This window comes from Euprymna scolopes, chromosome 10 (assembly GCF_053919585.1).
Source record: "Euprymna scolopes isolate OS-2025 chromosome 10, ASM5391958v1, whole genome shotgun sequence".
Classification (NCBI taxonomy): domain Eukaryota; kingdom Metazoa; phylum Mollusca; class Cephalopoda; order Sepiida; family Sepiolidae; genus Euprymna; species Euprymna scolopes.
Window position 1 is genome coordinate 58846181 of NC_136491.1, and position 20106 is coordinate 58866286.

Below are 20106 nucleotides of genomic sequence, written 5' to 3' on the forward strand. Positions count from 1 at the left end.
TGCATACATTATTTACTTCACACACATGCATACATTATTTACTACACACATGCATACATTATTTACTACACACATATGCATACATTATTTACTTCACACATATGCATACATTATTTACTTCACACACATGCATACATTATTTACTTCACATATATGTATACATTATTTACTTCACACACATGCATACATTATTTACTTCACACACATGCATACATTGTTTACTTCACACAGATGCATACATTATTTACTTCACATATAAGCATACATTATTTACTTCCCACGCATGCATACATTATTTACTTCACACACATGCATACATTATTTACTTCACACACATGCATACATTATTTCCTTCGCATATATGCATACATTATTTACTTCACACACATGAATAAATTATTTGCTTCACACACATGCATACATTATTTCCTTCACACACATGAATAAATTATTTACTTCACACACATGCATACATTATTTACTTCACATAAATGCATACATTATTTACTTTACATATATGCATACATAATTTCCTTCACACACATGCAACCATTATTTACTTCACACACATGCATACATTATTTACTTATCATAAATGCATACATTATTTACTTTACATATATGCATACTTTATTTACTTCACATATATGCATACATTATTTACTTCACATATATGCATACTTTATTTACTTCACATATATGCATACTTTATTTACTTCACATATATGCATACATTATTTACTTCACATATATGCATACATTATTTACTTTACATATATGCATAAATTATTTACTTCACACACATGCATACATTATTTACTTCACACACATGCATACATTATTTACTACACACATGCATACATTATTTACTACACACATGCATACATTATTTACTTCACACACATGCATACATTATTTACTTCACACACATGCATACATTATTTACTACACACATGCATACATTATTTACTTCACACATATGCATACATTATTTACTTCACACACATGCATGCATTATTTACTTCACATATATGTATACATTATTTACTTCACACACATGCATCATTATTTACTTCACACACATGCATACATTATTTACTTCACACACATGCATACATTATTTACTTCACATAAATGCATACATTATTTACTTTACATATATGCATACTTTATTTACTTCACATATATGCATACATTATTTACTTCACATATATGCATACTTTATTTACTTCACATATATGCATACATTATTTACTTCACATATATGCATACATTTACTTCACATATATGCATACTTTATTTACTTCACATATATGCATACATTATTTACTTCACATATATGCATACTTTATTTACTTCACATATATGCATACATTATTTACTTCACATATATGCATACATTATTTACTTCACATATATGCATACTTTATTTACTTCACATAAATTCATACATTATTTACTTCACATATATGCATACATTATTTACTTCACATATATGCATGCATTATTTACTTCACATATATGCATACATTATTTACTTCACGTATATGCATAATTTATTTTCTTTACATATATGCATACATTATTTACTTCACATTTATGCATACATTATTTACTTCACATATATGCATACATTATTTACTTCACACACATGCATACATTATTTGCTTCACATATATGCATACATTATTTACTTCACATATATGCATACATTATTTACTTCACACACATGCATACATTATTTGCTTCACACACATGCATACATTATTTACTTCACATATATGCATACATTATTTACTTCACACACATGCATACATTATTTACTTCAAATATATGCATACATTATTTACTTCACATATATGCATACATCATTTACTTCACATATATGCATACTTTATTTACTTCACATATATGCATACATTATTTACTTCACATATATGCATACTATATTTACTTCACATATATGCATACATTATATACTTCACACACATGGATACATTATTTACTTCACACACATGCATACATTATTTACTTCACACACGTGCATTCATTATTTACTTCACACACATGCATACATTATTTACTTTACATTTATGCATACATCATTTACTTCACACACATGCATACATTATTTACTTCACATATATGCATACATTATTTACTTCGCACACATGCATACATTATTTACGTTACATATATGCACACATTATTTACTTCACATATATGCATACATTATTTACTTCACACACATGCATACATTATTTACTTCACATATATGCATACATTATTTACTTCACATATATGCATACATTATTTACTTCAAATACATTATTTACTTCACATATATGCATACATTATTTACTTCACATATATGCATACATTATTGTCTTCACATATATGCATACTTTATTTACTTCACATATATGCATACGTTATTTACTTCACATATATGCATACATTATTTACTTCACATATATGCATACATTATTTACTTCACATATATGCATACATTATTTACTTCACATATATGCATACATTATTTACTTCACATATATGCATACATTATTTACTTCACATATATGCATACATTATTTACTTCACATATATGCATACTTTATTTACTTCACATAAATGCATACATTATTTACTTCACATATATGCATACATTATTTACTTCACATATATGCATAAATTATTCACTTCACATATATGCATACATTATTTACTTCACATATATGCATACTTTATTTACTTCACATATATGCATACATTATTTACTTCACATATATGCATACATTATTTACTTCACATATATGCATACATTATTTACTTCACATATATGCATACATTATTTACTTCACATATATGCATACTTTATTTACTTCACATATATGCATACTTTATTTACTTCACATATATGCATACATTATTTACTTCACATATATGCATACTTTATTTACTTCACATATATGCATACATTATTTACTTCACATATATGCATACATTATTTACTTCACATATATGCATACATTATTTACTTCACATATATGCATACTTTATTTACTTCACATATATGCATACATTATTTACTTCACATATATGCATACATTATTTACTTCACATATATGCATACATTATTTACTTCACATATATCCATGCATTATTTACTTCACATATATTCATACATTATTTACTTCACATATATGCATACATTATTTACTTCACATATATGCATACATTATTTACTTCAAATATATGCATACATTATTTACTTCACATATATGCATACATTATTTACTTCACATATATGCATACATTATTTACTTCACATTTATGCATACATTATTTACTTCACATATATGCATACATTATTTACTTCACATATATGCATACATTATTTACTTCACATATATGCATACATTATTTACTTCAAATATATGCATACATTATTTACTTCACACACATGCATACATTATTTGCTTCACATTTATGCATACATCATTTACTTCACATATATGCACACATTATTTACTTCACATATATGCACACATTATTTACTTCACACACATGCATACATCATTTACTTCACATATATGCATACTTTATTTACTTCACATATATGCATACTATATTTACTTCACATATATCCATACATTATTTACTTCACATATATGCATACATTATTTACTTCACATTTATGCATACATTATTTACTTCACATTTATGCATACATTATTTACTTCACATATATGCATACTATATTTACTTCACATATATGCATACATTATTTACTTCACATTTATGCATACATTATTTACTTCACATTTATGCATACATTATTTACTTCACATATATGCATACTATATTTACTTCACATATATCCATACATTATTTACTTCACATATATGCATACATTATTTACTTCACATATATGCATACATTATTTACTTCAAATATATGCATACTTTATTTACTTCACACACATGCATACATTATTTGCTTCACATTTATGCATACATCATTTACTTCACATATATGCACACATTATTTACTTCACACACATGCATACATTATTTACTTCACATATATCCATACATTATTTACTTCACATATATGCATACATTATTTACTTCACATATATGCATACTTTATTTACTTCACACACATGCATACATTATTTGCTTCACATTTATGCATACATCATTTACTTCACATATATGCACACATTATTTACTTCACACACATGCATACATCATTTACTTCACATATATGCATACTTTGTTTACTTCACATATATGCATACATTATTTACTTCACATATATGCATACTATATTTACTTCACATATATGCATACATTATTTACTTCACATATATGCATACATTATTTACTTTACATTTATGCATACATCATTTACTTCACACACATGCATACATTATTTACTTCACATATATGCATACATTATTTACTTCGCACACATGCATACATTATTTACTTCACATATATGCACACATTATTTACTTCACATATATGCATACATTATTTACTTCGCACACATGCATACATTATTTACTTCACATATATCCATACATTATTTACTTCAAATACATTATTTACTTCACATATATGCGTACATTATTTACTTCAAATACATTATTTACTTCACATATATGCATACTTTATTTACTTCACATATATGCATACATTATTTACTTCAAATACATTATTTACTTCACATATATGCGTACATTATTTACTTCGCACACATGCATACATTATTTACTTCACATATATGCATACATTATTTACTTCGCACACATGCATACATTATTTACTTCACATATATCCATACATTATTTACTTCACATATATGCATACTTTATTTACTTCACATATATGCATACATTATTTACTTCACATATATCCATACATTATTTACTTCACATATATGCATACATTATTTACTTCACATATATGCATACATTATTTACTTCACATATATGCATACATTATTTACTTCAAACACATGCATACATTATTTACTTCCCATATATGCATACATTATTTACTTCACATATATGCATACATTATTTACTTCACACACATGCATACATTATTTACTTCGCATATATGCATACATTATTTACTTCACATATATGCATATTTTATTTACTTCACATATATGCATACATTATTTACTTCGCACACATGCATACATTATTTACTTCACATATATCCATGCATTATTTACTTCACATATATGCATACATTATTTACTTCACATATATGCATACATTATTTACTTCACATATATGCATACATTATTTACTTCGCACACATTCATACATTATTTACTTCACATATATGCATACATTATTTACTTCACATATATGCATACATTATTTACTTCCCATATATGCATACATTATTTACTTCACATATATGCATACATTACTTATTTCGCACACAATTATTTACTTCACATTTATGCATACATTATTTACTTCACATAAATGCATACATTATTTACTTCACATAAATGCATACATTATTTACTTCACATATATGCATACATTCTTTACTTCACATATATGCATACATTATTTACTTCACACATGTATACCTTATTTACTTCACACACATGCATACATTATTTACTTCACATATATGCATACATTATTTACTTCACACACATGCATACATTATTTACTTCACACACATGCATACATTATTTACTTCACATATATGCATACATTATTTACTTCACACACATGCATACTTTATTTACTTCACACACATGCATACATTATTTACTTCACATATATGCATACATTATTTAATAACATTGAATTCCATGTCATTCACAAAATCAGAAATCTCCTTACTGGTCTATCGGAAACACTCAACCTTTTTCTTTCTTTTTGTCAGATTTGACTCATCAAATTTTTATTTGTTTGGGACATGTACAACAAACCGTTTGATTATTATTGTGTTGAAGAAGAAGAATCCTGTTCGAGATGACCAGATTAGATTTTTATTTATTTGCGGACTATAATATTCAGCAAAGAATAAAACCTTTTTTGTTGATGTTTTTTGTTCGATTTGGAAAATAATTTGCTTTCAATTTGCAGATGTTTATCAAGAATTACAAATCGTATCAAATTTTCTGATGGAACTCGAAAAAAAAGTTGTAATCATTTTTTCATTCATTTTCTTATTTTTGATACTTTTTCCATATTTTTCTAGAAGAAATACTTTAAAATAAATGTTCAACGTTGCACACAAACTTTGACTGATTCTGTGCGCAACAGAAGAAAAGAAAAACAAAACTATGAAGCGACAAGAACAATTAACCGTGTTTATAAAAAAAAAATTTAGACCAAAACATTTTGCGATGATGTGTGTTATAATAGAGGTATGATCCCGCATAATCCCAAGATTATATTTATAAACTGGAACTGATGAGTCGAATTAATTCACGTTCTGCTACCAACCAATCAGAAACCAGAATTGCTTTGTGTAGCAATTTCGCATATGTTCTCTCCATCTCAACACGGGAAGAATCTTTTGCCCTGTGGATTCCAACTCGAGAACTGTCTACTGCAAACCAGTCACCTCCCAGGACTTGTGTAGAACAACAAACCATCGGAAACTGTTCTGAAACTAAACATGGCTTGTAAGCCTCTAGATGTGGATGTAGTATCAAGATGACATGTTGTGCAAACTGTCAACTTAATGTTTGATCTCGTTCCCTGAGTTTGAATTTTTTCATCATCCAATGCAAAAAAATTCCCTGAGTTTGAATTTTTTCATCATCCAATGCAAAAAATCTGATCATGCAAGAGATTGTTGCGCAAATTTTTTCCTAAATAAAAAGTGATAAAAAATTTATGAGTTAAAAATAATTCCAACCATACATGCAAGTTGACCGATTATTAAAAATGTGGCCAATGTAGATAACTTATGTAATTTCACTTATTTGAACACCCAAAGCCTAAAAACGTTATTTTTTTAATGTCACACTTTATTTTTATTTCACTTATTTAATTCCACTTTTGTCTTTTAGTGAGTCATGCAATTTAACCTCTAACCTCAAAATAAAATTCAAAGAGAAAAATTAGAATCATTTTATGTTTACAGAAAAGTTATGATTTTCTTTTTTGCAGACACTTCAAGAAATGGAAAAGAAAAAGAAGAAAATGACTCGATACGAGAAATTATCTGCAGAAATTTTATCTTTTTTGAATGAAACATTCCGGTAAATAAGTTTGTTTTGCAGTTTTTAATAAAAAAGAGAAAAAGTTTGGCAACATCTTGTTTCTTACAATTTTAGATGTTATCCTTGCAAAAATGTTTGTTATGGGGTGACTTCAATTTAGGAAGTTTGGAATGTGTAAAGTCACTTGAGTCATCCATTGGTTTTAGTTCCATTTTGACGTGCAGTAGTAGTACATTTCAGATTAAATTGAATAAGTAAATAGAATTATTCTCATTGTGACATAGATTTACATTTTGGATAAAGAGGAATCCAGGAATGGTTTGATATCTTTAGGAAAGCCTTTAATTATTATATAATGGCCCATAGAAACAGCAGTGCTGCTCACCAAATTTCCAGCTCAAATATGTTTTAATTTTTTTTTTTTTTTCACTATAAAATGATGAATCATTTTTTTAAAGAATATAAAAGTTTTCATTATTTTCAGGAAATTCCTCCTATGCCCCATGACTTTACCTCTCCATGAGGTGTTTTATTATGATTGCATAAGTACACTTCGAGAATGTCTAGCTGCCTGTCCAAGAGCTGTTCTCCAAAAGGCTTTGTCTAACCCACATCATTATCTACAAGTAAGTTTAGACTTTTTTTTATAACAGACTTTTTGTTCGTCTGTTAAAGTTGACCGAATAACTTCTAAACATACGGTACAATGTTTTAAGAAAAAATTATGGTGAACATATATTTGAGTTTGGTGGATCAAGTCAAAATTTAACAAGGAATCAAAATCTGATAAACTTAAACAACTTTTTCTAATGAACAAATTTTTTATACAACTGTAAACAGTTTAATGAAACTTTTCATATTAATAAGTTTTAATACACAAGTCACATCTGAAGAGATTGTTTATTTAATTATGATAAAATTATGATTCAATCAGAATTTTTCATAGTTTAAAGACTTAATTTTTATAATAGAAATGTTACAATTGTCTTAGTTTTATTGTTTGTGGGGAGGAAATGGTTGACTTATTGATAAAGTAACAGTAATGTATGTTTAAAAAAACTTTTTTTTTTTGTGAATACATCAAGTTAAACTGTGTAGTTTAATGACACTTCCAAATAAAAATCACCTAACTACAAATGAATTTCAGTTACTGTAAAAAAATCTCATCAAAATATCATTTCACTATCATAAAGTTCTCTCATCATTGTCGTCATAATGATATAAATCTTTTAAAAATTTTGCCGTTAATATGATTTTCATTTCAAATTGTACATCTAACCACATATATAAACAATACTTTCCTCATTTGTTTTAGTGCTCTTGTTGTGAATCTGAGCCTGGAGTAATTCTGCCTTCCTACCCAGACATTTGTGTGGCCTACAAACTTCATCTGGAATGTGGAAGACTTATTAATCTCTATGATTGGTTACAGGTTTGTCACACTTTAATAACATCGTCATGACTTCTTAGATCTCCATTCAGTCTGTAAGGCTGCCAGTCGGGTTAGGGTTGCACAATCACTAACCCCCCCCCCCCACCTCTCCTGAATTGACATAGCTTGGATCCAGTTGCAAGGAGAAATCAAGAACAACTTGAAACAATTCCAAACTGAGAAAGTGTTGTTTCAGTTTTCTTTATCCTCAGATCAGTTGCGCACGATGAAGGTTTAATCTACTGTACTGTTTAATGGATTGATGGCGGAAGACTATAGAGATTCATATCTTTTCCAAGAATATTAGTGAAATTAATGACAACCTGGCACAAAGTTGCATGTATTTTTTAACAATGTGTACATGAAATTACAAGTGTCATTTTTAGTGCATTCATTCTTTTTGCAGACTGTTATCCTCATCTTCGTTGTTATTGTCTCACGTTTCCGCTAACTCTTCTCGAGATGATTAATGACAGAATAGAAATGCTGAGTCTTGTAACTGTATCTCCCGTAATTACTGCCTTCCATAGTTGTTGTCTTACCACGTTTTGGCCACGTAATCCTCTGTCCTGTTTGAGTAGAATTGGAGCTGCTATACCACTATCAGCCGGTCACTGACGTGTGACCGACAGACGTGTTATAGTAAATGTCTTAAAGCGGTCTCGGGAAGATATGAAGATGGCCGTCATTAGGGTCTATAAGAAGGAAAGCATACCTGAGATGTTGGATGTGCTGTGTGACTCCTTCTTCTCTCAGGAAACGTCTTGACCTCTTCACCTTGGTGGCGTTCTGACTGGAATTTTCTTTCTTCATTTTCTGGACCTTTTTGTTGTTTCAATGAAGGCATTTATGGCAGACACAAGAAAGACAACATGCTACACAATATGGAACATAAATATTTTATTTTACATTAGATACAATATATTACAAAAAACTTTTACAATTTAAAACTGGACAATAAGCTTTTCAAAGCTAACTAACCTAACTAGTTTACGGAGAGACAAAAATTATGGTGCTCACCTCATGACAGCCTGAACAGAAAGAGAGAGAGAGAGAGAGAGCTCTAGGAAAAGGGATTATGGGAAGGCGTTTCTTTGTATCTCTACGCACATGGCCAAATCACCACCCGGCCATGCCGCAGAGGGTGTTAGAAACAGTGGCACTAAGAAATAGTGCCACTGTTGTCATCTTCAGATAATGCTCATCTGGAACCATTCGACATCTCTATCCACTGCGTCACGGGTTCTGAGGCAGGTGAGCATTGTCAGAAGATGGCCAAAACGTGGTGAGACAACAACTATGGAAGGCAGTTAAAGATAAAAGAGTTAAAAGACTTAGCATTCTTATCCACTCACGGTTAATCACCTGAAGAAGACTAGAGAGGATGAGTTGGTTAAAACGTGGTGAAATGACGACTATAAAGATGAGGAAAAAGAATGCACAAATTATGCAGCCTCATCTCAAACGATTCTAAAAATAAAAAACAAAAAATGTAATTTTTTATGTTGCTTCAAATTTATAAAAATTAAAAAAATATTTCTAATTATTTGTAATGCATAATAAGAGCATTTTCATTGCTTGAATGATTGAATATTTTATATTATTTCATGCATTACAATGTATTGAATCTCATGCTTAATTTTTAATTAACATTGTGATATATTTGAAATAGAATGCAACAGAATGACCATATTTTAAAAATGAGTTTTTTTTTTTGTTTTTTTTTATGAATTTTTTTTTTTTGTTTTCTGTATTTAAGTCCTTTGTCACAGTTGTGGATGAAAACAATGAAGATGAGAAATCAAAGAAATCTGACAAACTGCTACAATATCCTTTTTTATGGCATGAATGACATTTGAAACACCATCTATAAAATAATCTTTTATTTAAAGAAATTTGTTTCCATTTTTTCATAAACATTTAAATTACAATCATCACAAAATGCATCATTTCATCGTTTCAACAATTGGGAATAAGCATGATTTATAAAAATTAAAAAAACTCATGGACATTATATCAAAAATAAATCCCCTTCCCAAAACTCCAAATAGGGTCATGTTGATATGAAACCAGTTTTGTCCTTGTTCAGATTCCAATGCTAATAAGCAACATAAGGTTTATTGCAAAGAAAAAGTTGTTTTGTTTGAAGTTCAGAAAAAAAAAAAAAAAACGTGTTTATGTTCATTTTTAAAGTTGGAAATAATTTTATGAATGAAATACCTACTTATATAAAAGGCATGTGTGTGAGAATTGAGTCCCTATGGATGCCAAAATGGCTCGATCAATTTTTATGAAATTTCACACATACTTTGTGTCTGCGAGTGGTCTTAGATAGGTTTTGTATCAAAATGCCTCTGATAAGTATTGAAAATTATTAATGGAAAAATCCAATTAAAGAAGGAACATTTTGAACAAAATTAATGCCTTATAAAGTTTAATGTTTGAGAACTTTTAGCACCCCGAACTGAAGTGTGGCACAGTGGATAGAGACGTTGAATCTCTACGGTTCCAAATCAAATCAACAATCGGGTTTGATTAAGATGCTTCTGTTTAGAACTCAATTGACACATCAAATACCGTGCATCAAATACCGTGCATCAAATACAGTGCATCAAATACCGTGCATCAAATACCATGCATCAAATACAGTGCATCAAATACCGTGCATCAAATACCGTGCATCAAATACAGTGCATCAAATACTGTGCATCAAATACCGTGCATCAAATAAAGTGCATCGAATACCATGCATCAAATACAGTGCATCAAATAAAGTGCATCAAATAAAGTGCATCAAATAAAGTGCATCAAATACAGTGCATCGAATACAGTGCATCAAATACCATGCATCAAATACAGTGCATCAAATACCGTGCATCAAATACAGTGCATCAAATACCGTGCATCAAATACCGTGCATCAAATACCATGCATCAAATACCATGCATCAAATACAGTGCATCAAATACAGTGCATCAAATACAGTGCATCAAATACAGTGCATCAAATACAGTGCATCAAATACCATGCATCAAATACAGTGCATCAAATACAGTGCATCAAATACCGTGCATCAAATACCGTGCATCAAATACCGTGCATCAAATACCGTGCATCAAATACCGTGCATCAAATACCGTGCATCAAATACAGTGCATCAAATACAGTGCATCAAATACTATGCATCAAATACAGTGCATCAAATACAGTGCATCAAATACCGTGCATCAAATACCGTGCATCAAATACAGTGCAATGTATTATGGACGAAGTCACTGTGGGAAGGCAGATAAAATTAACTCCCAATGCACCTCACTCTAAAGCAATCAATCAATTTGATTGAAAAATAGACAACTTCACTGGTTTTGATGACAATAAAAGTATGGGAAGGTGGCACATTCATTGATCCTCATTCAATCCCGGACAACATGGGCTTAGTATTAAACAAGTCATGAACTTAAACAGAATTAGTGATGAAAATTCTCAAGTTTGTGAACACTTCATGTTTTCAAACTTGAGAATTTTTATAGGTTCTCACATGTGAAAAACTGCACCTGAAGAAGGAGAGAGTTTACATCACAAAACCAAAATGATAATCATAGTCCAAAATACTTGCCATCATTTTTGTTGAACTTTTCTAGAAAACCTTACCCTTACCCCTCTCAGAAATGGTTAAGAACACCCTGTATACTACTCGCAGCCTTTAACTGTGACCTACATATATATAGATTCAGGCCCTTGCACTGAAAAATGACGTCATGTCTGAAGTCCTAGCAAGCAAGATCTGTTGAACAGTGAAACTGTCGATAATAAATGATTTTTGCAAAATTTTTACAGTTTTTTAGCTACTATTAACATGATTAAATTTATGGTTGTGTTTCTAATTTTTTCTTTTCATAAAAGTGAATCTTACCTCAAATTTTATAAATTATTTTATTTCTTAAAACCATGACTTTTATGTTAAAGCAAACTATCGTAATAAAGCATGTTTACATTTTTTTACTAATAAAATAAACGTTATTTATTTTTCATATAAAAATACTGCTTTCATTTTAATAACTGCAAATATATAAGCATTTGTGTGTGTGTGTGTGTATATATATATATATATATATATATATATGAAGGGTTTTAAAGCATTGAATAAGATCCCAAGCAAAATAGAAAAACTGAGATACAAGCTCCATTTTCTTTTCAATTAAGCTTATTTACACTAAATCTATATAAATAAAACAGATGTATGTTTGTGTGTGTGTCTTAACTGATAAACTCTTAAACTACTGGTTGCATAACGCTGAAATTAACAGGAAATACTAATCATACACCAAGGATGGTTTATAACAACAAAAATCTTTGTTTGGATGGATGAATAATGCGCACAGAAATATGTCGACAAGTTGAAATGCAAAATGTTCTTTTCAACTTAACATTTTTGTATAATTTTTATTCATTCATATGTTAATTTGGTCTAATTTAAATCTTATTTGTCGATAACTCAACGCAGCTAGAGCGCTATATATTTTGGTTTTGATTCTAGTACACAAGTCATTTTTTTTCTTTTGAAATCAGTATTAATAACTATATATTAAGTAAAATATAATATTCAAAAGAGAATTGTAATAATAATAATAAATTCATAATCTGCATGAATTTAAGTATATTTTACAATCATATATGGTCGCCCCTGCTAGTAAATAAATTAAATTTCTATTTCAGTCATGTAAAGTACAAAATTTTCAATTTAAATTTCAACATTTTTTTCTAAACTTTTTATTTACTAAAATCAGGTTTTTAAAAGAAATAATGGTGTTTATGCAGAGAAAGTACCATATTATTTTTTAATAGTATTTTTAAGTTAAATTCAAGTTTTACAAGTTTTTTTTTTCTTAAATTGTTAAGTGGATATACAGAATAGTTATGAAACACCTCCCTATGTTAAGAATAGGTTTCTTATTTCAACACAATACCTTCTCTGCATAAGTATCAAAAACAAGCTATAGCAAGTTACATCATACATGTGAACCGGCAAAATGAAAAAACATAGTCTCCATCTTTATGAACTTGAGCTCTAGTTTTTTTATAGTTAGAACTTGTTTATAAAGATGGCTACTTAATTTTTCCACCATAGTTTTTACATGCACATCCATGAGATTTTTTTCTATTAAAACATGATTTAAATATATTGCTCTCAAGTAAGAAAAAAAAATTCCCATAGTAAAAAAAAACTCATTTAAAGATTTATTTGAAAATAAATATTTATTCTTCAAATTTATTTGAAAAATGTATAAACATTTATTTTTAAAGCTACAGTAGAACCCCGGTGTATATTAATCCGTTTGGAGTTGAGATTGTTAGGTGAAATTGCCATAAGGTGGGGCCTAAGCAAAATTTTATGCAGTACAGATTAAAAATTAGTTATAATACACATGTATATAATTTCATAATATTATAAATGGGCCGTAAAAACATCATATTCCACATTATAACCTGGAAAAAACGTATCCCGGGGTTCTACTGTAAATAAATATTTCTTTTAAAGAAAAAAAGTCTGTATTATTTTGACTTAAATTTCAAATTTTAATAAAAAAACTTTGAAAAAAATAGAAATATACTTTACAGTAATTTCCCAGTAAGAAATTGTCTCTTTTAATTGCACGTTTTCAAATGGAAAATAGTTTCTTTCTGTAGTAATAGAAAAATAGTCACTTTTTAATTATTTTTCGTAATCTTCTTCAGCACTTCGATACAATGGAAGAACTTCCGGTTGTGTCTTCAGATTTTATTCAATTTTTAATTGGTATTTTTATTCTTAATAATTTAATTTCTATTTTTGGATATTCGTTAAAAATTAAAAGGTTTTTCTTTTGTAGATTCTGGATAAATCTTACAGATTATTGTAAATTATCTTAACACAAAATCAACATCATTGGATGTTGATATAGGGCTTTGTTTTCAATCACACCTATGGATGAAGAAACTCACTATGAATATCGATTTAACTTTAAAAAGAAAATAAATTCTCCTTTCCAAAGTTTTCCAATATCAGAAGAGTTAAAGCATTTGTTTTTGTGTTTTCATTCCTCATTTTGTTTGTTTTGCTGTTTGTTATTTCATTCCTTAACGCAAATTATAGCTCGATTCATCCAATCTGTGGCTGAGCTTCAATACCTTGGATTTATCAAACCCACTCGGCAGAAAACCGACCATGTAGCTCGGCTAACCTGGGGTAACTGCTGATTAACAAAATACATCTACAAATATTTTCCATTTTTTTTTTCTTCTTTTTTTTGTTCTTGGAAAACTTTTTAAATATTTGAGCAAATTAAAGATTTTAAAAACTGTTATCATTAGATGAAGTTATTTTTATTTTTTTTCAAATCCACCAATACAAAATAAAAATGTCAATTAACAAATTATAATTTGGTGTTTTTTAAATTTTTTTCTTGTTCCTATTTGGTGTTAAAGAAATGATATCAATTTCTACTTTATTTACCAGCAGTTCAGCTGAGCTTTGCTCGGGTTCTATGTTCTGTTTATAACTTTATTTGCATATGACCCAAAATTGACAGAGGAGTTTGGTAGAGTCTGGAAAGGTCAACTATTTTAACTTTGATCTCTTGACAGCCAAATTTTCGCCCCAAAACTGATTAAAAAGCTTGCTGCATGTCTGAATACCCTTTTTGTAAAATATCAAATTTTTAGACCCAAAATTGGCTGAATAGTTTGCTAGAGACCACAAAGGTCAAATCTTTTTAACTTTGGCCCTTTGGCAGCCAAAAACTGAGTAAAAAGCCCTGTTTCCATACACTTTATGTAAAATTTCAAATATTTAGACCAAAAATTGGCTAAGTAATTTGTTAGAGACTGCAGAGGTCAAATTTTTTTAACTTTGACCTACATTTTGAACCTTTATTGAACATTTGTTTTTGGCTCAAATCAAATAAAAAGTTTAATGTCCAAGTAACCTTCATCTAAAATTTCAAGTGTTTAGACCCAAAATTGGCAGAGGAGTTTGGTAGAGTTTTCAAAGGCCAAATCGTTGAACTTTGACCACTTGACAGCCAAATTTCTATCCAAAAGCTGATTAAAAAGATTTTCCCAAATCTCAAAACCCCTTATGTCAAATCTCGAGTCTGTACACTGAAAATTGACAAAGTAGTTTAATAAGGGACACGCACACAATTTCACCTTTATATATAGATTTAAGATTTTTGTTGCATCATCTGCCAACATTGAAGAGAAGCAAAATTTATTGCATTTAATTCTACTGTAATTGGATACGCCCATCCACTTTCACAGCAAATTGCCAAAAGCAAATGCATGAGCTGGTCAAAGTCTTAACTGTAACAGCATTCAATTCTGTCTGGGTTGATCTATTCACGGTGTCACATGTCACCATGGTTCATTCACACTGATTTAACCATTCCCAGTTCCAGTGATGAACACCAAAAGCATGTCTATCTTCACTGTTCCAATCCAAGTGTTCAATTAGTTGCCTCTGCACAGATGATTGGAGCTATCAACTTATGTCCTTCTCAAGAATGAAACCAGCAAAGTTTTCTTTTAAGAAGAGTCTGTGATGTTGATCATCTTGCATCGTGTGCAGTTTAGGATTTGGTCCAACAGACGGTTGCATATAAAGCATCTAAAATATTAAAGGCCTTGAATGTGTGAAAATGTTTGTACAAGAGCATAAGCATTCAGTATATCCTCAATTTTCTCAAGGTCTGCAAGATAACAATCGAGAAGAATATGCCAAAGTTGCTACTCACCTTTGTTTTTGTTTAAAATAAAAAAAATCATGCGTGCAAATAAGCGATAGTTTTAAAATGACATAATTCGTTTGATGAAATATTGTGCCTTAAATATGTCTGAGCTTGCCGATCATCACAATAAAAAAGCAGCTTGTGTTCCCAACAAATAATGTTCCGATATTAAATAACTCAAAACTGGCCAAAGTAACTTTTTTTTTTTTTTTTTTTTTTTTCACTTTAGAGAAAATTGACATTTAATATTTAAGAGCATGAAAAAAATAAAGGTTGCAGTGATCTGTAAAAAAAAAAAAAATTCTACAATTTTTTTTTTTTCATGTTAAATAAATTGATAAATTTAATAACTAGCTGACAAACTCAATGTTGTCTAAAAACAAATAAGAAACTCAATGTAGCAATACATATGAAAAAATTGAAATGGCTTAAAATATTTCAATATTGATATACGTAGAAAGCACTTGATAAGCTAAGAAAGAATTTTTTTAAATTTTTTAAATCCAATTAAAATCAAGGAAGTTATGACTATTTTTATGCCCTGTGTGTTTGGATATTTTCCCCTCTTTAAGACCATATGCGTTTTGTCACATTTTTTGCACTACTTTTTCAGTAAAATTGTCATATTTTTGTTAAAACACAAGACTAAGCAATGAAATTTACGATAGTAAATTTTTGTGCAATGAATCTGAATATTCAGTAGCATATTCAGATTCATCTCCAGAAATTAATGGTTTCCAAATAATCTGCAGTAAATGCAATTCCTTAAAAATGCCATGTATCCATTAAAGAAGGTGTTTTGATACCCGTTGTGAAACTTTACAAGAATTACGACAAACAGACAAAAATAAATGTTATTTAAAAGTGATGTCCCTCTAACAGAAAACATGATGCTTGGAAAAATATCAAGTATTTTTTGTCCCACCTATTTAAATATAAAAAAAGAAACAATTTTTTGTTAAAAAATTTTGATTTTAATGTTATTTTGATTTTTAATTACATTTCATGTCTTTTTCTACAGTTTTTATTTTTTAACTGAGCACCTCCTACAAATATTTAAATATTGATTGTTTTTTTTAATAATCAGGTAGATTAGTTTCTATTCGATAATAATTCACTGAAAATATTTTTAAAAGACGAAAATTAGAAGTGTGTACCGCTCGTACATGTGAACCAAAACAATCATATTTCACATCTTCGGTTGTTCAAATATTTTAATTTGACTACTATCCAATTTTTCAAAATATTTATATGGTTGATAACAAAATAGCTCTAACTAAACATGTAAGAATTTTTTTTATATAACCAGATTTTCAATTAAAAAAAAAAATCGATCTTGACTAAAAATGAACAAAAACAAAACGTCCATTTACACCATGCTATTGCTCCTGCTGCTGTTATTACTACATTAGTCTAGGTTCAAATTCATAACAATTTTTTCGGATATTATGTTTTTAAATTGCTACGTACCACTAGAGAAAACACTGTTCAATTATCTTTTTAAAAAATAAACATAGTAAAAATATTGTTTTATTTAATAGTGTCTGAAGAAAATTTTTTTCAACATTTTCCATACTCGTCATTTTGAAATCTTTTTTTTAACACAACAAAAAACGAGGGATCAAATGAATTTTGGACATTTGAAACTATAAAAAATGACATCACTTTTGGTTACTTTCCAAATTTCATAAAAAAAATTCTTACACAAATGCGGTACAAACATTTACAAATCAGAGGGAAGCTGTTACAAAATCTCACCGAAAATGCTGTTTTATGATGTTCACATTTTTATCACTTTATTTACTTAAGTCTAAAAATATATAATGTACATTATTATTTACTAATTCATTTGAAAGTATATTCATTTTCGAACAAAACGGTGGTATTTTGAGGACTTAAAGTGCTTGGGTTTTTAAAATATGACTATTTTAGCAGAAACCCCTTGAAATCTGTGATTATCCAAAGCGTTTTATCGGCCATGTGTATTGCTACTTAATGTGCTTCCAATCCTGAACCTTATATTACGATGTCTTTTTGTTTTTGTTTTTCTCTAATTTTCAAGTTTTAAATAAATGTAAAACTGCAAACCTTCATCCCACTGAATAATTGTAAAAGAAAACAATGTAATACAAATTGAGCATCATCTTGTACTTGTAGTGTCATCTGTTTTCAGTTGCATCCTAAAGACAGTAATTCTACATTTGCATCTGATTTCTTATTTGTGTGAGTTGACGCACAATATAAAAATGTTTTTGTAAACAATTTCATTTGATTTAATGATCAAAATATCTTTATAAAAATTAAAAAACTCTGAAACAAAATTTATTTATAAAATCATTCACCTGGCTTTTAATAAATAAGAAAACTAAGTTTTAGCTTATTCATAAATTTAAGAGTTGAAAAAAGAAATTGACTCAAAAATTGTCAGTTTTTCCTTTTTTCAAATGAACCAGAATGCTCAATTTGTGCCTAAAAACTTTAACATGTGGGCAACATTTTTTTTCTCCATAACTGTTAAAATTAAGTTTTAATTTAAACAGTATTAAAATACCTTAATAAAAATTAATTTACATTTCACAAAAGTCTTAAGTAATAAAACAATTAAAATTTGATAACTCAAAAAAATTTTTTTTTTTTTTTAAGTGAGCCACATACTTTTCAAAGAATTGTTTCTCCTTCCGCCTAAATGTAAAAGTCTGATCAATACAACTTGTTTAAAATTTAAATTAAACGACTTGTAACCTGTTGCATCAGTGTACATTGTATACTGATCTATACACTATATAGCAGATGAGCAATATACTAATGTAGCAGATGATGAAAGACATTTTCTCTTATGTCCACACATAATAAATTGTGATTTGGTTGACAAAAAATAAGCATATTCAAACTTGTGTAGTGACCACAGGTGATTAACCCATCATTACACATACATAATATTAATTATGCTGAAGTTTGATTTGCATGCAATAAAAAATCACCACTTTTTTTTTTAACATCATCCTCTGTCTCCTCATGATGCTACTACTACTCCCTTCATACTTCTCCTCCTACTACTTTTCGTCTTATTTGTCCTTCCTTCCACTATCTAACACATTATGTGCAAATAAGCAATAGTCAGTTTTAGAGTTCTACTAGACCTTTGAGTATAGAAGATTCGTCTAATCTCTGCGCAATTTCTATTCATAAAAACATGACTGATGCCATCCTTTTATGTCAGTATTAGCTGAAGTACCCGGCATTGCCAGGTTATATTTGATATATTTGAATGTTCTGTCCCCATACATAATAATGTTTCATTTAATCAATAAGATTAATTCATAATTCGCTTATTTTTCCACATATCCCATGAGGTAGCATTATGCGCGGTTTATTTTATAGACGTCTTGTTTCTTCTAGTTTAATCTTTTATTTTTTAGTCTTTCTTCTTTCAAAATATGATATAAGAATTGCGGTTATATCATGGAGCAAAAATAAAAACTGTTAAATCATCTTTGTTTTAATGTACAATATATATAAAGATGACATGAGGAATCTATTCTGTTAATGAAAAAATTAAAATTTAGTTTCCAGCAGTGCATATCTGAAAACTGGTAAATGTACATTTAGCATTAACTTTGAAGAACCTCTACATAAACATTTTGGGTGTGACCTCTAACAGGTGTGTAAATGTAGAGGGTTTTTTTTTTT

At 28.8% G+C, this 20106-nt stretch overlaps 1 protein-coding gene across 2 annotated transcripts in view; it reads left to right on the forward strand.

Moving 5' to 3' along the window:
• Positions 1–15069, forward strand: part of LOC145285995 (origin recognition complex subunit 3-like) — a 171774-nt gene extending 156705 nt beyond the window's left edge. For both annotated transcript variants that reach the window (XM_080134586.1, XM_080134587.1), the window contains exons 16-20: positions 7166–7257; positions 7703–7844; positions 8534–8650; positions 10410–10477; positions 14782–15069. In XM_080134586.1, the coding sequence (XP_079990712.1) occupies positions 7166–7257; positions 7703–7844; positions 8534–8650; positions 10410–10477; positions 14782–14887 (525 nt within the window). In that variant the 3' untranslated portion in view covers positions 14888–15069. The remainder of the gene's footprint in view (positions 1–7165; positions 7258–7702; positions 7845–8533; positions 8651–10409; positions 10478–14781) is intronic.
• Positions 15070–20106: the final 5037 nt, after the last annotated feature.